The sequence below is a fragment of the Syzygium oleosum genome, unplaced genomic scaffold, assembly GCF_021117445.2.
Source record: "Syzygium oleosum isolate NSW1041296 unplaced genomic scaffold, Sole_v2.1 Sole_v2.03, whole genome shotgun sequence".
Classification (NCBI taxonomy): domain Eukaryota; kingdom Viridiplantae; phylum Streptophyta; class Magnoliopsida; order Myrtales; family Myrtaceae; genus Syzygium; species Syzygium oleosum.
Window position 1 is genome coordinate 605,026 of NW_026607487.1, and position 26,515 is coordinate 631,540.

Genomic DNA, 26,515 nt, shown 5'->3' on the forward strand with positions numbered 1-26,515 from the left:
AAAGCATTATCTTTACTGAGCCCTAGGGTGTAGGAGGTGTATATCCATGACATGGTCTGAAATTACTTTTGGTAGTGATTTATGATTTTCATTTCATCATTGAGCATTAACTATTGACAAGTCGATAATCGAAGGAAAATTGCATTTACATGAGAAAAATGGACAAAAGAGAATGGGCGAACGACCATATTGTGATATTGTGTGGTCGCTGTGGTGTAAGCTTGTCATAACATGCTTTTACCCTTACTCTGCTACAATTTGTATCCTTTTACCATTAGGACTGGATTGGATTGGATTGAAAAAAACAAATAGAAATGTATCTAATCGATGCATTTCCTGCAGACCGAGCTTTACACCAAGGATTGGATTGGATTGAACACCTTGGATGAAGCTGGGAAAGTCAAATTCATCAATGTCTCTAGGAACCATCTCCAGATCTCTCTTGCTGACATGCAAAAATATATAGTACCTTACTTGGTGGATGATGCAGCTTTAGCAAAGAAAATGGCAACAAGAATGGCTTCTAATAGTTGGACCCCATGGGTTCAGGGATTGTATCGAAGAATGTTGAGGCAAAGATTGGTTAGGCTGTTTGAGGATTGGCCACTACTCCTCTTGGTAGTTACCTTTAGCTTCTGCTTAAAAATGTAAGATTATGACATACAATGTGATTTGAGAGATCAATTCAGGCAGAAACTGAGACGGTCAATGCAAATGAACTCCATACAGATTTTGATTTACATGTGACTTAAAGATAAAGCAGTTAGGACTTGATCATTTGCAAAATATGCACAATGTAACTGGGCTCTTACACCTACCGTGTGAGTTAACCATTTTCATTGTGGCATATACTCTATCAACAAATATAGGTGGACCAAATCAATGGTTGAATTTTCATTTACCTTAATGTACTATACACATAGGTAAATGACCCAACAGATGATAGGATTTATACCACACAAATAAATAAAATATATGATCTGATTAAAGATCATATTACAATTTACTTATATACATTATAAGCTATAGTATACTATATGTCAATTTAAATTTTGCATGCATTAGCTAATTCCGGTTTCTTGGTAACTCCTTTGCTTCTCCATGCAAATTTATTTTATGATTGCTGGCTCTTTCTAGCATCCAATTTTCGGTTCCTAACATGATAATGTTCTTATGGTGTTTCGAAATAATCCTCCTAAATTATGTTATGTAATTTGTTAATTTGGATATGACTCGATGTAAGAGACAATAAACAAGTTAAATTTGTAATTGGAGTTTTGATATGATTTGTTAGTAACATAAGTGGCAACAAATCAAAGTCATCTACTAACTATTCGATATCAAGCTGGTGTAGTTTCGTATCTCCATCTTCTGAGTTATCAGTCAACCCATCAAATGTATGCGCACTGAGAAACTTACACATGAAACACACGATAGTAGTCCAACAAGATAAACAAGTAGTCATGAATGAAAGTTAAATCAGCATTCAGCACCCATAAACCTTCCATGATATGATGGTATCCAGCAAAGACTACATGAGACTACAAACTGACATCAAGTTTCCACTCGTAATTTGCAAGCAAACCTCCTGGATAAGGCAAGAAACATAACGACGCATATATCACAATTCCAAGCGGGGAGATTTAAGAGAGAAATCGAAACCAAGAATTGTGAAGAATCGCCATTGGGAAACTCACAAGTACCTGACATAGATGTCGATGGTTTTGCTGTTCCATGATCTGTTATATGCCAACTAAACTATTTCTTACCACCACCAGCCTGGAACTCTTGTTAGTTGCTGCTTTGGCAATATATTCAGGGGTTTCCTGTTGCATGAATGACAATAATATACACATTGTATAAGTGACATATACGTATCGTAAAATGAACACTAAAATGCAATTTGCCCGATCAGAAGTACCAATCTCGTTCTAGGATAGAGAGCAAACTTCATCCATCTAATAAAAATTTATACAAATCTCTTCCAAAATTGCAGTACCATAAGACATGACCCGTTTTTTAGGAAAGGAAAGCATCAACTTGCTTCCAACAATGGGCAAAAACAGCATCTACAAGTCAGGACTTGCTCAATAAATAGGGTTCTTACATCCACCATCATTTAGCTCCATGTCGGGAGGCAGACAACTCTCAATGGCTGTTTGAAGTTCCTCAAACCCAGGACCATGGTTGGCATTTTAAAGTTGCCAAGGAACCTGTGCTGGAGATTTACAGAGACTTGTGTAGAGCATGTCTTAGGCTTGAACGCTAGATTGGGGGATTGAAGTGTGCATTTGCTTTCCTGCCATCCATTGCAATTATGGTTGTTAATCAGGCCGAAATTCTTAACAGATCCGTATAAGCATGCTGGTGCTTTTGTTTATCTAATTGATTTCATGAATAGGTTGATGCAACACCATTAGCACATCTGTAAAGTTACATGAGACTAATCGGGCATAAGCAGCAGGGGCATGGCAACAAACTACCGTTGATTTACAACACTACCACCAACAGTTTAAAAATGATCACAAAGATCTAAAAATTTGTGCATCGCTAGGGCAATCAATGGCTTATGAAGTGAGTTAAAGGGAGTACTATTCATCCACCAAAAGTTGCATCTGAAGACATCTCTTTGCTAGAGCAATGTGTGACATTACACCTTCACATACATTAAAAGAAGGTAAATTCTAGGTTCTCAGTACTCAAATATATCAAGATGACATACCTTCCTCTTAGCAGGTATAGATAGATTCTTAGCTGGCTTAAAGAAGGATTCTAATCTGTAGAAAATAAACGAGGAATCATCGGATGAAAGAAAGTGCATTTTGGAAGTCACTTTCATTTATTCACGCTTTAGTTACCGGCCTTGTGATGACTCATCCTTAGCTGCCTTAATCTTCTCTATCGTCTGCTACACATGGTAAAACAACATTGAAAACATGTATGCTCTCTCCTCCAGAGGAAAAGAAGCAACTTCCTCGAGTAGGCAACTGACCAACACATTACTGAGAATAGAAGCCATACCTTTGTCACTCTGTCAATGTTGAACCCATTCTCATTCACTAGAAAGGACGTTAAGCCCTTGAAAGGGAAAGAACAATCAATTAGGAAATGAGTCAAGAATTCAAAAGTGAAATGTTGCAAGTGAATCCCAACATGAAAATGGCCCACTTCGTCATTTGGAGCAGTCCATTTTATCTCAGGTTGTTCTTCCGTAGAAACTATTGGTTCCTTAAAAAGCAGTCGAGCTTCGCCATAGGGCCAATTATCGGGTATCTGATACCTATTCAAAAAACAAGAAAACATTTCCTTAAGAAGGATAACTGAACTGAATAAAGACTTCCGAGTAATGCAAAGAGCCTCTGGGTCTTAAGGATAGAGAAACGAATTTTGTTCAAGTGAGAGTGAAAGAATAGACAAAGCAGACATCATAATAGATAAAAGTATTATAGTAAATCAACACATGAAGTAGCATGGTTGATGCACTGATTTCCAGCGCAAATCTATTGGTGGCAAATGATCTTTCAGTTTCAAAGCGTTGATCAAATATTTCCGCTCCAGCTGAGTTTGAGAGATAATTCTTTTAAGTGAAGGAATAAGCAGCCAAGACAATTACAGTGAGAAACTTTGCTGCCTTATTTTGCTTACAAGTCGGGGGGACAAGATAAGAGAATAAGAAGCACCTTTGCTTGTTTATGTTCTCTAGTATGTTTTCTATGGAACCATGTTGACGGATGAGCTTAAGAGCAGTCAGCCCTCCAATACCTGATAAATTCATTCCAAAGTAAAGCCACTGAAATCATCAATCTAAAACATATGAGAGAGCAGAATGATACACGATAGCATAAAACAGTTAACAGAGCACTGCAATAATATCACGTCTACCTCGAATGCTTTCACAATAGTCACATCCAGAGAGAATGCAAAGGTCAATGAATTGATCCATATCCAGATTCATCTCCTCCAAGATCTAAAAGTCATGAAAGTGAGAAAAAAAAAATTTAAGCAATCGCAATGAATAAACTTTTCTAAGTACCCTGGAAATTTCAAATTCCATGACTGGAACTTTTCTTGAGCTGGGATCCATAAAATGGCGAAGAAATCTAGGAGCTCCAAAAGTAAGGGAATCCATATCTTCAGAAGCAACTGCATAAACCTGAAAAACAAAAATTACATCTAAAACACCATTGGTGATAGATGAATTCTGGTTACCGCACAACAATTAAGCAATGATAGGAATTCAAAGTCAGCGAAAATTCCTTGGACAAAGATGATTTAGTAAAGAACGTACCAAATGTAAATGACTACGCAGAAGAAGACATTAGACAAGTGAAAAAGCATAAGTTCAGTGGATCCCGTAAAAACTTCTTTCGAGGAAACAAGTGACTATGCAGAAAAAGACATTAGACAAGTGAACAAGCATATGTTCAGTGAACAAGGAAATTAAATCATGGAAACAAGATGGTAATTTACATAGAGTTAAACGATTGGTTATCATGGGAAACAATGAACTATCCTAAATCAGAAGACGATTAAACAGGAAGATACTTGCCTTTCCAGCTTTGCAAAGTGCAGCACATTGTGCCTCTGCTTCTGAAGGAGCCTAACATACAAAAACTGAATTTGATATCTAAGCTTTTTGTTAGAAATAAAAAAAAGAACAAACTTTTCAGACAGAATAGTAACCTCAACTAGTGGGACACCCATAAGTCTTAGTAGTCTTTTGCAATCTTCATTGTGCTGTTGTGTCACCTGCAAGGGTATCAAAGCCATGTACCACAAGTCCACACACACCCAGTTAGCTACGTACATAGGTTTTTCTGGAAAACAAAGACAAAATCAAACTTCACATCGAACAGGACAAAAAGATCGCACTGTAAGGAAGTGATGAAAACAAAGACCAACCTTCACAGTTCTTTTACTGAATTTCTCTATGTCTTCCTTGTTCTGAGACTGCAGGCAATTAATACAGAGCTCACTAAGCCCTTTCATAGTCTGTGTTTCTGCATGCTTATGTGTGCGAGAGAGAGAGAGAGAGAGAGAGAGATGCTTATACCGCAATGGCTACTGCCAAGTCCTCAGAGGCATCTGCCCTCTTCGAAAAACTGCTCAGAGACTCATTCAAGGTAACTAAACGTATTCGTAGATAATTCAAAGAAACAAGAAAAGAAAAGGCTACATGATAATAAAGTACCGTTTTGCAAGCTCTTGCTTCTTCAAATCAGGAGGTTTACCATCAAATATGTAGCTATCGTATCAAACGGTAAAGCATAATTTAGAGAAAGATGAGCTTCACTCTTCTTAGCATCTATCCCAATGAAACAAAAGAGGTAAAGAAGAGTATTTTACACTGGCTGTATCCCCGCTTCCAACAGCCTAATCGTCCGGTAAAGCATGCCTTGCAGATGACTAAATGGGAAGACAAATCAAAAAGCAGCTCCAAGTCAACACTTTCCAAGCACAAAGATCACATACATAAAACAGAGTCCAAGCGATAACATCTGAAGCATCAAAACAGAAACTTGAGCAAAGTGGATTTTCATTTCCACGAAGTATTCCGATGCCAGTAGTAGTACCTGGTGACTTGACCAGCCTCATTGGTGAGCATCTGAGTCCCCTTCCTCCCAACCACAACCTGATCCACCAATCAAAGACCGAAAAAACCACCAACACTCAAAATCCAAATCCCAACCGACACCGAAACGCGCAATCAATCACAGGCATCGATCCATAAAAAGCAAAGCACTTAACGAGGAACTGATAGATGCTCGTGCTGGCATCGATGGCGATCCTCCGGCCCAAGTAGCTCTCCAGCTTCTGCTCCTTCATCGACTTCGGGGCATTGTCCGCCAGTAGCTTCGTCAGTCCCTATCGAAATCAACGGGCGATTCGATTAACAATCATATGGGAAATGATGGGATTGAAGAAGGAGGAGGTCGGAACTACCTTGATGCCCATTTCCGGAGAGAGAAGAGGATTGCAGTGGAAATTGAGGATGAAATTGAATTCTAGGGTTCGAGCTCTTCCGCTTCCCGCCTAACTTGGAGACCAGCGCGTGTGGTGGTGGAGAAGCGTGTGACCCACGCGCCAGGTGTCGCGAGTGGGAGCGCTGATAATCTAATAGCGATAATTAATCACAACGTCACCAATTTCATCAGCTGCACCTGACCTATCATCTCCTTTACTAGTGTGCTTAATCTCCGAATTTTCACGATAAATAATAATTTAAGAGGGAGATCTGGAATCGATTCTCTTTGTAGGTGCTCTTGGCCTATTTGGATTAGCAACCGTTATGACAAGTCGCGAAAGCACGCCACGATATGTACATATTAAACAATGGGTCGCCATCCTAAGTGTTTCCCACGTCCCGATCATTTAATAATAAATGTTAAATCGGAGATCCACGGATTTAAAAATGGAGGATATAAAGAAAAATCGGGATACAAAGTGAAAGTGATTTTTGAGCTTTTCTTTATTTCAACCATATCAGAAAAGATTTAAAAGAAACAAACTGAAGGGTTTGATGTATATAAAATTTACGTACTATCGTCGGACATCCAGATTAAATGAATTGTCCGAATTTTAACCGAGTCCCACTGTTAAACATGAGTTTTAGCATAATTATTGTATCGTGATTGATTTTTTCTAGTCGTGTCACTAATAATAAGTCTATACGACATTTTCACGGAAAATAAGGGTCCCTCGTCTCGCAATGCTAGATTGAGGAAGACTTCGGACTTCACCGGTCTTTTCTTTTCTCCCTCTTCTTTTGAGTAGGTTTTTGTCGCGGGCTTTTCTCCCTTATCAATGAATTGGAAGCTCTCGATATTTCAAGCAATAAAGCTCTCGGGAAGGATCCCTCCAGAAGAACAAACACAATTCACGTCCCTAAGCTTTCTTCAATGTGTCAAGACAACCATCTCTCGAGAGTTACTATTAGCATTTTACATGATTTTCAATCACCTTCGAAACAATAATAATAAATGTGAAAAATATTAAATTGCGTAAACATCTCTAATATATCATATTAGTGATTGTTACTACGAATTCACATGAATTAACTATTCCGAAAAATGTGGGAAAAAAAACCTCGAAAAGGAATTGGTCTTGCATATCTTTGTCGACTCGACGTCATTAGCAATACTTGAGAAATCAATGAATAAATTTTAAGACGTGTGCATGCACTAACTGTGAACACTACAAATCAGGAAATGGTTTTGTGGTATTATCAGTGAGACAAATGTTAGAACTCAAGCAAAATGAACATTTCATGAATTGTCGTAGTATAATAATAATAATATCTAAAAGAATTTGGTATTGCATACCAAATTATAGTCCTTTTCAAATAAATGAATTATGGTGGTGAGAATTGACTTTTTCACAATGAACTTTCAAGGTTAAATATTTAGATTTGCTTTCGAAATTCACAAACGAAGAAATGAGTGAGAAGTCGCCTTTTTAATATTGAGTAACTATAGAAAATTGATACAAAAAAAATGAATTTTTACTACCTAACAATGCTAACTAACTTAATCGAACTAAATTCCCAATCATGCCACATCATCATTTCACTATTCACCATCCAATCATTTTAGTACATATAGATTCAACGAGAACGATGAAATTTACTATCCACATTTTATATGAAAACAAGTAAAGTTGGTCTCGAGATTTATCTTTAAATGAAACCTCTGGTCCTCGAGCTTTTGTGTTAATGCGTCGTCCATGTCCCATCTAATCAAACAATTGATTCAATTAAATCCCTAAATTTGTCTAATGTATGCTGTGGTTCCTTATCTTTTAATTGATTATGTTCCTAAACTATTTTTAAAATGTTCAATATCATCTTCATTTTAGTTATTAGAAGGATGACATCCGTGTGAGAAACAGTATATTGTTCTTTATTTTCTCCAAGCTTTAGCTACTAATGTTGATCTGATTCCTCACACTTCTAATATGTGAGAAACGATGGTTATACATAATTTTGCAGCTCACATTTTCAGTTCCGAGGGTGAAGCTTTGGACAGTTATCTAGAGGAACAGTATATTGGTCCATACACCACTATGCTTTCATCCAAGTTATTTTTTGGTATAAAAAAGCAATAAAGTAATTATACAAAATTAGTATGATTAGTAACTCCTTTATTACCGAAAAAGTATCTACCTATTAGTAATTAGTAATTTTTCTATGCGATAAATAATTATGGAATATGAAAAAGTAACGTTTCTGCCTATCTATTGTTAGTAAATCTCAATGTTTATAGTAATTTCTCTAGACTCTATATACATCAACTTATGTCTGTAATCTTAAAGGCGAGAGTATGTAAGATTTTTATGTCGTGGATGGACATATTGCATCTAGTGGTGTGAGCGTTGGATATGCTATGCTACTACTAAATTAGTTTCTGCCATTTGACGCCTAAATTTTAATCCGAAGACTTCTCCTTCATTTAATAAGAAAACTAAGATCGAATTCGATAGAGTTTGATCCTAAACAAAAATACCGATCTTGCATACTCTCGCATTTGCAGTTGTTACTGTATTTCTTCGCATTGGGCACATAGCATTAGCACCGAACAAAGCATGGATCCGCCTATGGGTTTCTTTGGGATTGGCCCGATAGATGGCCCGATATGCGAAATGAGTCCCGAACTCACTCGAGGTTCCCAGACCGAGCCTTGTGCAAGCCCGGCCCTAAGCTAATCAAACTCGGCCTAATGAAGGGAAAGGAGGCGCGGCCATTCAGGACAGTCTGAACACATAAGATGGGAGGAAGGTCATGTTCAGCTGCGCACGTCGAAATTGGAAGAAAAGGCGAAGGAGAATCGAAGAAGGAAAGAGGCGTGCAGTTTCCAGCTTGACGAAGGGAGGAATCTCGGCATTCAGGGACCGGAATTCACGGCCAAAAGGAAACAAGAAAATCTGGGCATGAAAAAGCGGAGGATTCTCGGCCCAGTGGGGTGGGGGATTTTTCAGCATGTAATCATTGCCAAAGAGAGCTCGAAAAAGAAAAGGGTGGAGCTTTTCCTTCACGGCCAAGAAAGAGAAATACAGAGAGAGAGAGAGAGAGAGAGAGAGAGAGAGAGAGAGAGAGAGAGGCCTATGGTCAGCAAAAGAGAGAAAACTTTGATAAAAAGAAGAGAAAAAAAAGGAGTAGTCGGCAAAGAAAAGGGAGAAAAAGAAGAACTGTCGAGGAATGCGAGAGAAAGCGACAGAGACCAAAAGATGCAATTTCACCGTAAGTTCGTTTAATTCACTTTCGTGGCAGCTGCATTCCCTCAAAGTTCACTTTTCCTTTGCACCGTAATTTCCAAGAATTTTACTCCTCATAGTTAAAGTTCAGCACTGTTTTTGAAGTTGAACGAGTGAGAAAAAACCATTATATCTTAAGAAAAGGTGGGTGTAAAGGTGATCAGCATTGGGGACTTTGCAAGTGGTCACCTTCTTTGAAGGAAACTCACTTTCCAACTGGTCTCAAGAATACTCGCACATTTGATGGACAAGAATCGCTTGGCATCTGACTGTCATTTCTAGAATGAGCATCTGCTCGTAAATCGCCTCCTACTTTTTGGCGTATCTTTCAAATGTGAGAAATGGACAAGAATTTCCGTGATAATTTCGTAATCGCGTGCCATTGTTTATTCGACTTTGCTTTGTTTCCACATTCAACCATCAAATCCAAGTACCTAGCAATACTGCAGAAGACGAAGACCGCGTTTTCTCATTTTCACATGCACAACAACCAAAGATACCTTAACAAAAAACAAAAAAACAACCAAAGATATTTACAATCAATTTTTCTTGCTATAAACCAAATTAAAACGCCATCTTTGAATTTCCCTATCCTAGTTTTAAAAATTTGAGATGTTTGACGTTAAATCAAGACCTGATTTCAAACTCTAAAAAGTCGAAAAAGAGAAAAAGCCGAAAGTTAAACTAAAGAGACATCCGTATAACTGACAAAATTACTAGCCGAAAACCTCCCTTCAAATTAACACCTAATATCTATTTTATGTCCTTTGGACTATGACCTTTAAACAGTAATATCGGATTAAAAGCATTAATTTATGAAAGAATGTTACAACTTGTTAGATATATTTGTAATGCACATCATTCACAAATTACCAAATCTTTCCAAAATATCACGTGTATGTTATATATGGTCAGATTATGTCTAGAATCATGATATCATATATCTACTCTATATTAGTTTAGGTTCTCTATAAATGATCGCAATTACTTGTATATTGCATTCCACTTATTTACAGAAGGCCTTTAGTTTATTTGTCTCTCGCTAACATAACCCTTCAATCGAAACTCACCACCAACCACTTAGATAGTCTCCGCCTCGATCCACTCCGAAAGACTTTGAACCCTAGAATCACGTTGTTGAGTCAACGCCAACTGCGACTCAACTCCACCATGGACAAAAACCTCATGTGTCGGGACGAGACAACTCGTCCCAATCTTTTCCTTCATCAGACAAGTAATTGTTCTCCGAGTTGAACACTGGAAACCACTGACTTCACCTAGTCATGTGTTACTAGTCTTCTTTTGCTTCGTGCCACTATTGGGCCTTGCTCTATGCTCCAGAATATGATGTCAGCATCAATGAACTACCAAATCATTAGTGCCACTCACACATCCACATCATCGCTATTAGAGCTGGAAATTTATGCTCATGTATCATAATCGGGTTTTGTAATCGTGTCAAGCAATTTTTCCAAATGCGGACCTATCAAAAAACTGGTTCAGGTTACGGTTTGTGAGTCAACCGGTTGAACCACCCATTGAACCACCGGATCGACAAAGATGGAAAATCTACAAAGAAATTCATGATATACATACATATATATATATATATATATATATATATATATATATATATATATATATATTGAAGTATGCCAATTAGCACCAAAAAGATCGCTCATGTGTTTAGATGCATGTTGAGTGTTAATGATATGTAGGGAAGTTTCGTGAATGAAGTTGGTTATCTCTTGTTTAATTAACACTTAAAAAGAAACTAAGGGCAATCTTGCAAAAAAAAGCGGGGGGGGGGAGAGGCATTTACATTTCTTTCTATTTTCTTCACTTTTGGAAAAAAATAAAAATACGCCTGCTTAAGGGTAGTATGTCTCCTCTGTTTAAAATCATTTCCAACCACTTCCTCTCTAATTTAGATGGCCAAATAAGGGAAAAAATACCTAGGTTATTATTTCTACCCATTTCCCTTCACTTCCCTCAATCCAAATACATATTCCACGTGAATCGAATATATTACTTCATTGAAGACTGTTGACCCTGTAAACACTTTATTTTTTACCGAGGTTCGACTAGATTTTGATCGAAAGTCAACCTTGTTAAGATTATGATCAAAGGGTACAATTGGGTTGTGCATTGTAAGAGCTTTCCAATGACACCTAATTTGTCCAAATCGGGCGACCGGGTCGCTGGATGTATTGTCGCAAGGGATGCTTGATCCTTTGGATGTTCACTTGTTTGGTTTCCTTGATATTGTTCTTAAAGGAAATGAGCTGCAACTACCGTTCAAAGTGTGCTTGAAGATACTGTTCACAGTGTGTTTGATATGATCTTGAAGGCAACATAGCCTTCAATGGTTCTGTTTGACATATATGATGACTGGCTTAAGAGTATATCATGATACACTTCTTTCTCTCGTTTCATTATAATTCTTAGTGTTCTTTATGTGAATAATGAATGCTAAAATGTTACTACTGCCTCATAAGATCAGTTGTCTCTATCTCTCATGATATCTAACATTCTCTCATGAATGATTAGTGGATGAAGGTAGTGTTATCCTTTGAATTTCTTCGTTAGCTTGAAATTCTCCAATTTGATGATGCCACACTCTACGTAATATATGTGGCAAATTTTGCCAGGTGAAATCTTTATTTTTATGTAAAATGTTATAATGATGACATATGGCTACACTTTGTACTGAAATCAATCTTTCACCCTTTTGTGTTAATGGCACTCATGTTGTTTTTAGGATGTTATATGCTTGTAATTAATGAATGGTACTGTATGTTTTCTTATGGAATTTTTTCGTGAATTTGCTGTTGACCTTGCAATCTTTTGGCCGGTGAAAATAAACAATCCTCTTTATGCTCTTCATAGGGATAATGATACCACAAGTGCCATAACTTTCGTACGGCATTTACTTTAGTGTCATAACTTTTTCTTTTTGATAACTTGAGTGCTATGATTTCTAAAAAATGTGCGCTTGAGTGCCATAATTTTTAATCGATTACTTAAGTGCCATAACTTTTAAAGACCTTTTACCCAGTGTTGAAAATCCGATGTGGCATGGCACTTGTGTTGAAAGTTTTTTAAATATTATGGCACTTAAGTGATCGATTAAAAAGTTACATGAGATTTAAGTGAGCACTGTACGAAAGTTATGGTACTAAAGTGATCAAAAAAAAGTTATGGCACTTAACTGAGCATTATACGAAAGTTATGACACTTGTGATGTCATTTTTCTCTCTTCATGTGCTTGATGGTTTGCTTTTGTTTATTGCGCAGCAGAGCCCATGATTTTTAACCCCGTTTCAGAAGCTTAAGTTTTGGTGGTACTAAGAAGATAGGTGGAAATGAATTTGTTCCATTTTGGGCCATTGATGTCTCATCTCAGTCAATGGATGAAAGAAGGAAGAATCAAAGAGCCAATGTACCATAGATATTCCATTTATCTTAATATTGCTCTAGAATATACACTTGGAGAGCACCAAGGTGCCTTTGATTTGTGTGGTTTTCCATCTTCTAATTACAAGTTCGATCCTCAGAGGAAGCCGGGGAGAAGAAAATGGATCTTGGTTATGTTGATGTATATTCCAAGTAACAAATGGCTTCCACGTATCAATTTCAACTCTCCTCCAATCCTTGATGAGACTAATGTTAGGATTACATGCATAATATACTTGCAGGTTCACATTTATGGATAGTGGCTTGTGTTGGCTAGCTCACTGTGTTTGATTTATAGAAAAAATATAATTATAAAATAATAACATTACCACATATGCTATCAGATCCATATGAGCTATTTAGAGTCAATAGACAAATTGAGGAGCCTCACGTATACCGACTTAACGCAACATTGTCGGACATACCGAGTCCCACGTAAAACACAAGTTTTAGTATAATTACTATATTGTGATTAATTTTCTCTATCACATCACTAATAAATTAATTTTATATAATGTTTTCAAGATAAATAATGGTCTCTCGCCTCGCAATATAGCTAAGCAAACAAGATGATGGAAGGCTTTGACAGTCAAAGTCTTTGACTTGCTTTCAATCGCCGGAGTCTTCCTTGCATGTCCCCTTTTCTTTCGAGTAGGTTTTGTCAGCTTTTGCCATATCACTTTCTTTGCAATTAAGCAAGTGAGATGGTGGAAGACTTTTGACTTGCTTTCCCACGCGAGTCTCTTTCTTTCTTTCTTTCAATCGAGTAGGTTTTTTAGGCTTTTGCCTTTTCCCCTTCTTTAGTCCGAAGAAAAGAACAAGAAAATGCAAAGAAGCAAGCAAGAAAGTAGAAGACTTTGATTTGGGACCTGTGTGCTGTCCAGACAATTAACCAATCAAGATTAATTTAAACTCGATAATTCGCCGCCTCCTCTCATTACCTTCTTTTAAAATTTTAATTTAAAATTTGAGATAAGTGAGTTGCAATTTTAAGATTTGGAATAAAATATATCAAGCAATTATATCATAATTAATAAAATAATTCGTATTGGGAACTTTGCAAATCAATCCATTTTGTAATTCGAAAACATACTGTTTGTGGCAATCTACGTTCACTCCATTACAAAAATTGATTATCTAAGTCAAGCTATTTTCAATGCAATGATCTTATATTGAGTAGGATGCTAGATATATTTGATTCGATTTTGTGTAATCTTTATTGATATGATCCACGATTTGTCGAATCTCACAAATATTCGAAATATTGTCGGCGTCTTTTATGTAGCTATCTTTATGTTTAAGGTGTGGTATCATATATCTTTCCATATTTCATGCGACAGATGATTGGGGACAAGGATGGCAATGCTGATTGGTAGTATGGTGGGGGGAGAGAAAGAGAGAGAAATGATGTGGTAAAATAAAAGATATTTCATGTGACAGTTGTATCACATGGTGTGATAAACCAATGCAAAGTATATATTTTTAATATTTCAATACCCGTTAGAATGACTTGGACATTGCATGGACAACATGGATTGATCGATTATATCACATCCGTCATGTGATCGATGCATAATATTACTTTCACTTTGTATCCTAATTTCACTTTATATCCACTATTTTTATGGCTATGAATCTCTGATTTAAAATATTTTATTAGATGAATGGGACATGGAAACTCCTAGGACGACAACACATTGATTGATCAATGAAATTTCTGGGAAACTTCTGGGATGACTTGCAAACCGTGGTCTACTTTTCGGCATGTCCTTTAAATGTGACTAGTGGGCAAGAATTTCTTGAACAAGTTTGGAAACCGCGTCTGGGGGAGACTTTTCAATGAAGGTCCCTCCTCGACTCTCAATGCAAGATGGACGACTCCGATTCAAATTATTTAAGTCGAACGCGGTTTATGAATCTCTTATTTAAATTTTGCTATTAAATGAGTGGGACATGGAGTACGTTTTGTAGGCTTTTGCCTTTATCCCATTCTTTGGTTGGAAGAAAAGAACAGGAAAATGCAACGAAGCAAGCAAGATAGTAGAAGACTTTGACTTGGGACTTGTGTACTTTCCGAACAATTAGCCAATCAGAATTAATTTAAATTTGATAATTCATCGCCTTATCTCATTATATTCTTTTGAAATTTTAATTTAAAATTTAAGATAAGAGAAAGGCAATTTTAAAATTTGGAAAAAATTTATTAAGCTGCTCATGATTAGATCATAATTAATAAAATAGTTTGTACTGAGAATTTTGCAAATCAAAAACATATTGTTCATAGCACTCTACATTCACTCCTTTACTAAATCTGATTATCTAGGCTGTTTCACGGCTTAATTTCTAAACTCAAGTTGGTTTTATTTTGAATGGGACACTAGATATATTTGAGTTGATTTTGTGTAATCTTGGTTGATACGTTCCTCGATTTGTCGAATCTCCATATATTCGGAACATTGTCGTCGTCTTTTATATGATTATGTTTAAATTTGTGATATCATATGTCTTTCCATATTTGTTTGGGATTTAGATCCATATAAAAGATCATCATATTTGTTTGGGATCTAGCTCTATAAAATATAAAGTATTATTTGAAAAGGTAGGGCATAGTCAAGCATTCAAAGTTTGTCACGTTATTTTATAACTAAGTAATAGTGTGAATGATTGTTTTCAGTCTCTTATACTATTTAACTGCTTTTATTGGTAACACCGGCACTTCATTAAGTGATGTTAATATTATGACGCATATATGATAATTTTAATTTTAAATTTGTTATTAAATGAATGGGACCCGAAACTTTTAGGAAACTTCTCAGAAACTTCTCAGATGACTCATGGAAAGTTTTCCCCTACCCCATGACGCCAGAGACCGAGAGAGCTTATCATATTGACAGCCCTCTCTCAGATCCAAGCACACCCAAAGCAAACTTCCCTGAGAGATAGAAAAGATTTGATATCTTTGGTGTTTAGAGATCCTACAATGGAGAAAGGGACGCATTCACGGGCATCATCCGGATCTTCGTATGAGGTTTTTCTGAGTTTTCGAGGAGCGGACACCCGTTATGAATTCACCGATCATCTTTACCATGGCATGGTTGAGGCCGGGATCATCGTCTTTAGGGACAATGAATCCCTCCATGTCGGTAAGGAAATTGGTGGTGAACTTCTACAAGCAATTGAGAACTCCAAGATCTACATTCCCATATTCTCCGAGAATTATGCTTCGAGTCACTGGTGCCTCCGAGAGCTTGCATATATGGTGGAGTGCACCACGAAATCGAATGGGAAGAAAGAGATTCTGCCGATTTTCTTGGATGTGGAACCTGCCGATGTCAAGCTGAAAACAAACCTGTACAGACAAACTCTTTCAAAGCGCCAGAAGACGTGGTGCACTGAAGTAGAGTCATGGGAAAAGGCTCTCATTGAGGTGGGCAAGATAAAGGGATGGAACTGGCAAAAAGATCAAGGGTAAATGTCTTAGAACTTTTCAACTGTCATCTTTAGATCTCGTTTTCCTCCCTGTACAGTATAATTGTGGTATTGTTGGTGAAATTATAGTCTATTCATCTAGTAGATTCTATTTAGTTCAAATAGCGGTCGCGGCCGCTGCCGCTACTGCTACCGGCCGCTATGGCGGCGAGAACGGAATTCTTACCGGCAGTGGTGGTATCACTGCAATAGCTCTGGTCAATCGCACTATTGCGGTGGTAGCGCACGCCATTCATCCAGATTCTGTCTCTCCTCTTACTCTCAGTCTCCGACACAGTAGCCAGTTCTCCGAGCAGCTCCACCAAGCTGCTGGCCAGCTACCGCAGAAGCTTGTCCATTAGTCGCTGCCACTTCTTTATCGCCAGCCCGACACCAAGCTGCAAGAAGCCTCCTCCGAGCCATCCGGCCCCCACCCTTTCGCTCTCTCACTCACTGAGGCGAGTCGGATCTGGGTTTTGGACGTCGGGTCTAATGCCACCGAGCCCATATCCGGCGTTGCTGACCTTGGGCGACCCCAAATCTGGTGTCACCCAAGGCCGATGACATCATCCCCGGTAGTCGCAAGGCCATGACCCATGAGATGTGGAGGATTGAGGCAAGGCTGAGATGGGCGGGTCGATGGGGCATGATGGGCAATGGCACTAGAAGGTGACGGCGACGGCCCAGGGAGGCGAGCGACGTCAACGGCGGCGTGGCAGTGGCAGGGGCCGATGGTGTGGTGACTGAAATTTGGGGGAGCGGAGATAGATTGGGAAAAATCTATATTGTTTTGGCGTCTAGAAAATTGTAGGGGCAATTGAGTCACTTAGGGAGTAGTTTTACAACGTAAAATTTATCCCTAACATGGTTGTTATGTCATGGCAGCCAAGCAGACTTGATACAATCTGTAAAGCAAGCTGTGTTGACTAAGCTGAACATCGGATTTAAAAAAAATGTGACGGAACATCTAGTTGGAGTTGATGATTGTGTAGAAGCTATAATCAAAATGTTGCATGTGGAATCCGATAGCATACAATTCCTCGGAATCCACGGAATGGGCGGGATTGGCAAAACAACACTTGCCAAGATCATCTTCAACCAACTGTCTTCTCACTTCCGAGGCTGCAATTTCCTTTCCGACATCGGAGAGTCATCACGACGACATGGTCTGGTACATTTGCAAAAACAGCTACTATCCAAGTTCCTCGATTCTCATTCTAACCTCAACCAAATTCACGACGTGGATGATGGGATCGACATGATTAAGAGAGTACTTTGCAATAAAAAAGTTCTCATTGTTCTTGACGACGTGGATGAGAAAGAGCAACTCAAAAAATTAGCAGAAAAGGGCAATTGGTTCGGTTCCGGTAGTAGGATTATCATAACTACTAGGGACCAAAGTGTCCTAATGATTGAGGGAGAAGCAACAGATGAAGGCCCTGTAAAAAAGTTTGCAAATGTTTGGACTTATGAAGCACACGCAATGGAATTTGATCATGCTCTTAAGCTTTTTAGTAGGCATGCTTTTAGAAGAGACTCTCCACTAGACCATTATGTCTCCCTTTCAAAAGCAATTGTCTCTACTTTGGGAAAGCTTCCATTGGCTCTTGAGATTATAGGTTCATCCCTTAGCGGTAAATCCGAAAAAATATGGGTAGACACATTGAAGAAGCTAGAAGAAGCTCCTCCGATGGGAGTCCAAAAAAAATTGATGGTATCTTATGAAAGGTTAGATCATGCACAAAAGCAAGTATTTCTGGATATAGCTTGTTTTTTTGTTGGTCGGGACAAAACATACCCTCTGTACATGTGGGATGACTATGGATATCACCCCCACGATTCCCTTGAAGTCCTCTCTCTCATGTCTTTGATAAAAATCAAAGATAACAATACTTTCTGGATGCATGATCAAGTGCGGGACCTCGGAAGGGAGATTATCCGTCAAGAGAATTTCAACGATCCCCATGAGCGTAGCAGAGTGTGGAATCATAAGGAAGCCCTGAGCATTCTGCAGCTAAAAGAGGTACAATAAGGGAATATCAATTTATTTCGCTATGAATTGTTGCATACTATTCTTGCAAAAGGAAAAATTAATTGCTATTAGCGCTTAATATTGTTTGCTTTTGACCTTCACATGTGGACTTCTTGGTGTTTCCATTGTCAGGGAAGTCGGAAAATAGAAGCACTATCCGTAGGATATCATGGAAATGAAGACGTTATTCTAAAGCATGATGAATTTGCTAATCTGTGGAACCTGAGGTTCTTTCGGGGGGATAGGGTGTTATTTGTTGGAGACTTCAATAATCTTCTCTTCAATTTAAGATGGATTTCTTGGCAAAGTTGCCCTCCCAAGTTTGAGGCAACAAACTTTCATCTGACTAATTTAGTCGTTCTTGACCTTTCACGAAGCCATATTTCTGAGGAATGGATTGGCTGGAGCCAAATCAAAGTATGATTTGAGTCCTACTCCTTGCATACGCATATCGTTTCTTTTGCCATTTTTTTCTTACAAGTCGTTTCTCATTATATATTGATCCAATTGTTTTGCAGGAGGCCAGAAAACTAAAAGTACTAAATCTCAGCTACTGCCAATCCTTAAAGAGAACACCTGATTTATCTACGTGGGTGTCCTTGGAGAGCTTGGTTTTTGAAGGATGTTCCAACTTAATTGAAATTAACCCGTCCATTGGTAAATTAAAGCTCCTAACTTCTTTGAACTTGGGGGGATGTCGGTCTCTTCAAGAGTTGCCTAAAGAAATAGGAAGTTTACAAGCTTTGATAGAGATTGTCATGCCTCATACGCTACATGAACTTCCGAAGACGTTTGGTAATTTACAATCACTGTTGACCCTCGATGCATCACATAGGCGGATCAACAAATTGCCATACTCGAGTGAAGGGCTGGTGAAACTTACAAGGTTGAATTTATCTGGGTGTACATACATAAAGGAACTTCCAGATTCGGTTGGGAAATTACAATCATTAGTCGAGTTGGATTTGTCATGGACGAGAATTCGTCACCTACCCGATTCAATCGGCAATCTAAAGCAACTGAAGGTACTAAGGATGAGAGGCATAAAAGGGATAGCAAAATTGCCAAGTGTGATTGGGCTGGTGGAGAAGCTCGAAGAGTTGGATGCTCGAGGATGTTGCAACTTGATCGGTGAAATCCCTGAAGAAATTGGGAGACTGTTCTGTTTGAGGATCCTAGACTTGTCAGGGACCCAAATATCTGGATTACCCACTACGGTGAGTCACCTCTCTAATCTCCAAATACTTAGGCTAGAAAAATGTCCCGGGCTGAAACAATTGCCGGAGCTTCCCCCAAGTTTGACTTGGCTGATATGGATCCCTTCTTATAGCCTATTTTTCCCCTCGAGAATTGGTACCTTATCTCAACAGGGAACACTTGTGACCACTCTTCCCACTAGCATCGGTACCCTATCTCAGCTTAAATCACTATCATTGTCCTGCAAATACGTGCAATTCCTCCCCCGGCTCCCGTCTAGTTTAAGAGAGTTAGAACTTCAACATCTGGCGACCACACGATCACCGGATTTTTCCAATTTGCAAAACTTGTCAATCTTGGCATTCTATGAATGTTCGCTAAAACTCTCGAGTATATTTGATGTGGAGTCGGAGGAACTCCATGTGGAGCGCTGTGAGCTTAGAAAACTGGACTCACCGTCGCAACCGGAAATGAAAAGATTGAGATTATTAAAGATGGATGTTTGTGAGTTCCTTCCGGAAGTACTTGATCTGTCGCGCATGAAGAATCTATGCGAGGTAAGTCTGACACTTTGCCATTCATTAGTCGAGATTCGTGGCCTTGAAGAATTGGGATCCCTTGGCTCCCTATCAGTCTACGGATGCCCTTCCCTGGAGAGGATGTCAGACCTATCGAAATTGAAAGAGCTACGGAAGCTCAAAGTAATAGATTGTGGCCAGCTAAAAAGCGTGCAAGGTCTAAACCACTTGGGACCTTTAAAGGAGCGGACAATCTTTGGTAATGGAGAGTTTGAGGGTGACACCTATCAGTCATCGGTTGCCTCCGCGTCCGCCGTCGTATCCAGGAGCGGAGAATCTTTAGTAATGGAGAGTTTCGGGGGTGATACCTCAAACGCTGCCGCCGCGTCCGCCATCATACACAGAATTCCCATTGGCGGCTCCGATTCCTAGATCCGCTGCATTCTCGAGCGAGTCGCCGTGGCCTCCACCCCAGCTTCCGCCTCCGCCATCGCCCCTAGGAGTCCCATCGGTGCTGGTTGGAATATGGCAACACCAAGTTTCGCACCATCACTTGCAACTGGTAATTCTAAAATTGCACACTAAATGCTTGCGCAATTGCCTCTTTCCCTGTTCGAATCTGGATATGAAGTTTCGTTACGGTGGTTTGATGGGTGAAGTTTCTGGTGTTGAGCTAAATGGGAAAACTGTGCGAATGGACATCTTAGTTTTGATTTGATTTGATTTGATTTGGTGTGCAGACGGTGGTAAAAACCCGACATTTCAAGAGAAGTTTGTGTTCACGCTCGTTGAAGGGCATAGGGAGTTGAATCTTGCGGTGTGGAACGGCAATATCCTCACTTTGGGCATGTACGATCCGTTGAATCTATTCCTTTTTTCTTATGCATGTAGAATTATGGATAAGGCTCAAAAGCAAAATACAAAAAAAAAATGTCAGAAGATAGAGTACATAAGATGACCTTTGTGTAAGAACAGTGGTGTGATTTCTCTAATTCACTCATTTGCAATAATAATGCTAGGTTCTAACTTTGCTTTCAAAATTACATGCTGACTGCCAAATTATTGTTGTTGTCATCGTTGTCATCATCATCGTTAGTAGGTTTGATTGCTTGACCAATTTGCTGGAAACTTGGGTGCTTCATAGTAGTGGCTGCATTTTCTATATCCATTTTAGTTAGTCATTTGTGTGTTAGGGCTTGGCATGTCATATTTGCCAACTTTTATTGTTTTATTGTCTATTGATATAATATTTTTTGTTTTCTGGTGAAATATGAGCTATTTGAGAATATTGGGAGTATTTATTCCTTCGAGAAGTAAAATTCTTACACAATTTAGTTGTCCCAGAAGTGACCATTGCTGGCAATACACTAGTTCTTCTAGCTAGATTCTAATATGGTCAATTTTGCAATGGACCAAGTAGCATACTCGTCTTGGTGTGAGAACAAGCCCTTGGATTTTTTCTTTTTATTTTCAAGAATATAGTTAGGCACTTACTAATATTTGATCCGACAGCTTTGATATTAAAACATATTGATATGTCCAACCAATTCTGTAAGAATGACATAGACTACTTCCTGCAGCTGAAGTAATGGAGTCTTTACATATTCCCAAGGGTTTGAGACGGGTGTTGTTCAGAACCCTACATAGTGCCAGGTAAACTTCTGTTCCTAAGCATCCTTTTGTGGGTCATGGTCAGCTGAACTAATGTGGGATTTCCAAATTGTTGGAAATCATGTTGCCCATGCATGTGCTATTGGAGCACTCATCTGAGTATTTTAGTAAATTGTGGTATTAGTGAGTCCTATGATCAGAAGGACAAATTTGATTTGTGCTCTGTTTCATTCTCAGACGGCTTATGCACGAAAAAGAGTTCAACACGAGCCATGTGGGATTCATCAGAGATGGAGCAAAATGGTTGGTAGAGAACACAGAAATTAAACTTGGTAGGATTCGTCCCTCTATACTATTCTGATGCAATCTTAGTGAGAAAGCTCTGTTTTTTTCTTTTTTTTTGTGTTTGGTGCTTTGCTTCATTGTCATCTTATCTTCACCTTTTACCAAGACTCACTGATTTATAGTGTACTTCATGATGTTTCCTTATCGTTACCCAGAAACCATGTTAGGATATATTTCTCTGTTAGGTAGCTACCTTTTCTATTACCACCAATTTTTACTTGCAGCTTCACTACAAGCAAATGTTATTTTTCTTAGGCATGGCAACAAATGCATACTTTCATCTTATTTGATTTTCTCCTTGACGACACATGAGTCGCAGTATGGTGCTGTAATAACTGTCAACATGAACACATGATATTCGGTTGATCTCTAAACACATGGGTGTGTAAGAAAACGTTCAAGCATATGTTGCTATCAGGCTTTTTGAGCACTACGCAATTTTCACTAAACCTACCTCTTGAGAAATAGTGCAACTTGATCATCTATTTTCTTTCTTCTTCTGCAACTTGTAGATTATTACATGTCTGAGATTGAGATGCAATCTTGCATGACGCGGTCTGTGTTATTCAATGCATGAATTGATTACCTATCTGTTACCTCATATGATCATTTGATTCCATCCCATCTTATCTTCCTTGAAAGCCGGGTAAGAAATTGATTTGACGTATGATAAACTTCCCCATCAAAGTTAAGAATGACGATGTTTCATTGATGAATTGCCATCTTAGACCTAAGCTAGTGTTGGTGATTTTGCCCGGATTTCACATCGTTGCATTCTCATATGAAGTCTAGGCTCAAGAAATTGACACTATGGTAAAGCGGCAAGAAATTATTCTTGTTGAGGGCTTGAAACTCGAAGATGTACCCATAGGAGTGTATACAGTCCATGTCTGCCTTTGAGATTGCTTGGTGCAGAAGGATCACGTATAAGATGCATCCTTATCAAATAACTTCTCCGAGTTTTGTTCTTTTTTAGGGGAATTAATTAGACGACCTTTTTATCTACAATCATCATTATCGTCGTCACATGAGATCAACTTATCCCTGATTGGTTACCATAGAGGTGTCAATTGAAGATTCTTTTGTTGTTTTCATGACTTTGCTTGTGGTAATGCCAGGTGCTAACAATATTTCTTTTTTTGTTCCAGGGGAGTAGGAGTTAGCAAAAGTGCCAAGTGAGAAAGGCATTGTACGCACGTTCTCCTCAGAATTCAAATTTACTTTGACGAGACACGTTTTGCAAAGAATGTGGAACTTTAGCGATCATTTGAATATGTAATATTACTATAGGCAAAGCGGAGGCTATGGTTATGTTTACATAGATAATGTTATGCTTTCAAAATAAGACTCGTTTGGATTGTTTCTCATGTTTCTTCTTTTCTGTTAATAAAGAGCTGCTGAGGATCAACTTCATTTGAACATATACTTGACGAGGCCCACCGAAATTGGTTATCGTGACTCATGAACAGAAGCCTTTGAGAATCTGTTTGGCTATTTGAGAGCAGTTCTCTCTAGTAGAATTGTACATGACAAGGGCAAAAAAAAAATCGTTTTTTCAAGTCTTTCCTATAATTATTTGCAAATATTTTTGTACATGACATGCGTTTCTGGCGTGGTTTTAGATTGATTTGGCATTAGGATACGCCATTCTCTAGTGTTCTCTTGGTTGAGGTCTCATGGGGGTTGAAGTTTGCTTATATCACCGCAGTTTGATTTTTTTTTTCCTTCTTTTACAGTCCGGTATCTTCTGCGTTCTTGTGGACTATTTGATTGAGCTAATAGGGTTCTACTTTGACTATGTCCAGGTTTGACTTGGTCTTACTAGCCATTTCCTGATTCACATTACCCTTTTACTGTAACGATACCCGAAGATAGTGTTGCTCAAAGTCTTATCCAGGCTACTTTTTCTGCACCATCAACAAGTAGCTTCTTTACATGTCACTGTTGAAATATTGTGCCAACCAATTTTCTCTCTTCTTTCATACTTCACTAACCGCATCTTCTTGTTTTGTTCGGAAACCTTCATACAATCACAGGAGCACTTGGCACCCGCTGGTTATGTGAAGATACAACCATGACTATGATTCTGTGTTAATAGAGAAAATATTTCAATAGGATGACTTTTTGTTTATATCTTCTCGATGGTCCTAATTTTGTACATCTTACGATATTATCCTGTCAAAATTTTTTATAACCATTCAAAAATAGGCGTGGCTGACAATACTCTTTGTATAACATAGGAGCAATGCATATTTTCATTGATTCCCTGTTTTTAGTTTCATATGTTTGATGTTATTTCTCAATGCAAAATCTCATTTCACTCACTATTGTGTCACAAAGTAAATGTTCTTTCAATTAAGCAATGCGTGAATTGCCTTTCGTTTCTGCAGGACCTTGCTAACTGTCTAAAATGCTGCAGGTTTCTCCCAAAAGTAAACAATGATCTTGCGGATGACAGAAACTCAACCTACAAGGAAAGATTTGCTAACTTGCAGAACCTAGTCCTTATTATGGTTAGTTTTGTATATGTTGTTGATTTTTTTTTTTTGGTAAGGTAAGAATACGTTGTTGATTTTGGATCCTTGTCTTTCGCAGCTTCGTGATGCTAACTCTTTTTATTTCCCTCTAGTTTGAGCAAGGCACCGTGTTGATACCAAAGGAAACATCCTGGTTCGGATACTATCTAGATGGAACTTTTGATACTGTTTTGCCTACCCAGGAGGTAATTGCTGCATTACCTTGAAATGCAGTTATCAGTGTCTTTATCAGTGCCATTGAATCATGGTAATTTTTGGGTGATACTAATGGTCGTTGAAAAGTAGTGGTAAAGTATTTATGGTGGATGAGGGTGGAATCTCCTTGTGGTTCAGAAAGCATGCATTTTGAAAGGTTCCATTCTTTTGAGATTATTTCCTGTCCTCAAACCGATTCCATAATTAAGAATTTGCTCGAGGACTTGCACGCGCATAAATATATGAAAAACCAGGGGTCTAGAATGTATAAAATCTCTGGTAACATTGATATTGACTTGGAATCAACTTTTTTTATTGCACTTTGTGCAATCAACCAAGAAATGTAACAGAGAACAAGCCGAAACATTTTCTAAGCCTTAGATATGAATGATTAACCATGTTGAAAGTAATACTGAGGATTGTGAAAGCATTATCCTTACCGAGCTCTTCCTCTACAATCTTTGGGTGTAGGAGGTGTATATCCATGACATGGTTTGGAATTACTTTTGGTAGTGATTTATGATTTTCATTTCATCATTGAGCATTAACTATTGATAAGTCAATAATCGAAGGAAAATTGCATTTACATGAGAAAAATGGACTGAACAGAATGGGCGAACGAACATATTGTGATATTGTGTTGTCGCTGTGGTGTAAGCTCGTCATAACATGCTTTTACCCTTACTCTGCTACAATTTGCATCCTTTTACCATTAGGACTGGATTGGATTGAAAAAAAAAAGGAATGTATCTAATCGATGCATTTCCTGCAGACCGAGCTTTACACCAAGGATTGGATTGGATTGAAGACCTTGGATAAAGCTGGGAAAGTCAAATTCATCAATGTCTCTAGGAACAATCTCCAGATCTCTCTCGCCGGGATGCAAAAATATATAGTTCCTTACTTGGCGGATAATGCAGCTTCAGCAAAGAAAATGGCAACAGGAATGGCTTCTAGTAGTTGGACCCCATGGGTTCAGGGTTTGTATCGAAGAATGGTTAGGCGAAGAATGGTTAGGCTATTCGAGGATCGACCGCTACTCCTCTTGCCAGTTACCTTTAGCTTTTGCTTAAAAATGTAAGATTATGACATACAATGTGATTTGACAGATCAATTTAGGCAGAAACTGAGACGGTCAATGCAAATGAACTCCATATAGATTTTGATTTACATGTGACCTAAAGATAAAGCAGTTACGACTTGATCATTTGCAAAATATGCACAACGTAACTGGGCTCTTACACCTACCGTGTGAGTTAACCATTTTCACTGTGGCATATACTCTATCAACAAATATAGGTGGACCAAATCAATGGTTGAATTTTCATTTACCTTAATGTACTATACACATAGGTAAATGACCCAACAGATGATAGGATTTATACTACACAAATAAATAAAATATATGATCTGATTAAAGATCGTATTGCAATTTACTTATATACATTATAAGCTATAGTATACTATATGTATTTTGCATGCATTAGCTAATTCCGGTTTCTTGGTAACTCCTCTGCTTCTCCATGCAAAATTATTTTATGATTGCTAGCTCTTTCTAGCCTCCAATTTTCAGTTCCTAACATGATAATGTTCTTATGGTGTTTCGAAATAATTCTCCTAAATTATATTATGTAATTTGTTAATTTGATATGACTTGATGTAAGAGGCAATAAACAAGTTAAATTTGTAATTGGAGTTTTGATATGATTTGTTAGTAACATAAGTGGCAACAAATCGAAGTCATCTACTAACCATTCGATATCGAGCTGGTATAGTTTCGTATCTCCATTTTCCGAGTTATCAGTCAACCCATCAAATGTATGCGCACTGAGAAACTTACACATGAAACACACGATAGGAGTCCAACAAGATAAACAAGTAGTCATGAAAGAAAGTTAAATCAGCAG

The 26,515-nt window shown here is 38.2% G+C and overlaps 2 protein-coding genes, 1 long non-coding RNA gene and 1 pseudogene across 3 annotated transcripts; 3 read left to right on the plus strand and 1 right to left on the minus strand.

Annotated features, from left to right (window-relative positions):
* Positions 1-2,119: 2,119 nt before the first annotated feature.
* Positions 2,120-6,523, minus strand: LOC115669616 (flap endonuclease 1-like; annotated as a pseudogene).
* An 8,991-nt stretch (positions 6,524-15,514) lies between these two features.
* On the plus strand, positions 15,515-20,238 carry LOC115668745 (disease resistance protein RPV1-like; the record flags this gene model as incomplete). Its single annotated transcript, XM_056309210.1, has 4 exons — positions 15,515-16,173; positions 17,059-18,196; positions 18,338-18,622; positions 18,724-20,238. Coding segments are annotated over exons 1-4 (3,426 nt in total), but the record flags the coding sequence as incomplete, so codon positions are not given.
* A 13-nt stretch (positions 20,239-20,251) lies between these two features.
* On the plus strand, positions 20,252-23,018 carry LOC130137632 (uncharacterized). The gene is made up of 4 exons (XR_008815993.1): positions 20,252-20,482; positions 20,661-20,769; positions 21,501-21,573; positions 21,769-23,018. It is a non-coding gene; the product is annotated as an uncharacterized LOC130137632 (long non-coding RNA).
* Positions 23,019-23,552: 534 nt separating this feature from the next.
* On the plus strand, positions 23,553-25,880 carry LOC115678196 (uncharacterized). The gene is made up of 6 exons (XM_056309211.1): positions 23,553-23,564; positions 23,613-23,681; positions 23,748-23,798; positions 24,267-24,389; positions 24,506-24,598; positions 25,381-25,880. Exons 1-6 carry the CDS (start codon positions 23,553-23,555, stop codon positions 25,687-25,689), a joined length of 657 nt encoding a protein of 218 aa, XP_056165186.1. The 3' UTR covers positions 25,690-25,880.
* Positions 25,881-26,515: the final 635 nt, after the last annotated feature.

Coding starts and splice junctions, on each gene's coding strand:
- LOC115678196 (XM_056309211.1), top strand. Junction 23,799..24,266: donor TTTTTCTGCACCATCAACAA/GTAGCTTCTTTA, acceptor TCGTTTCTGCAG/GACCTTGCTAACTGTCTAAA. Junction 24,390..24,505: donor AGAACCTAGTCCTTATTATG/GTTAGTTTTGTA, acceptor ATTTCCCTCTAG/TTTGAGCAAGGCACCGTGTT.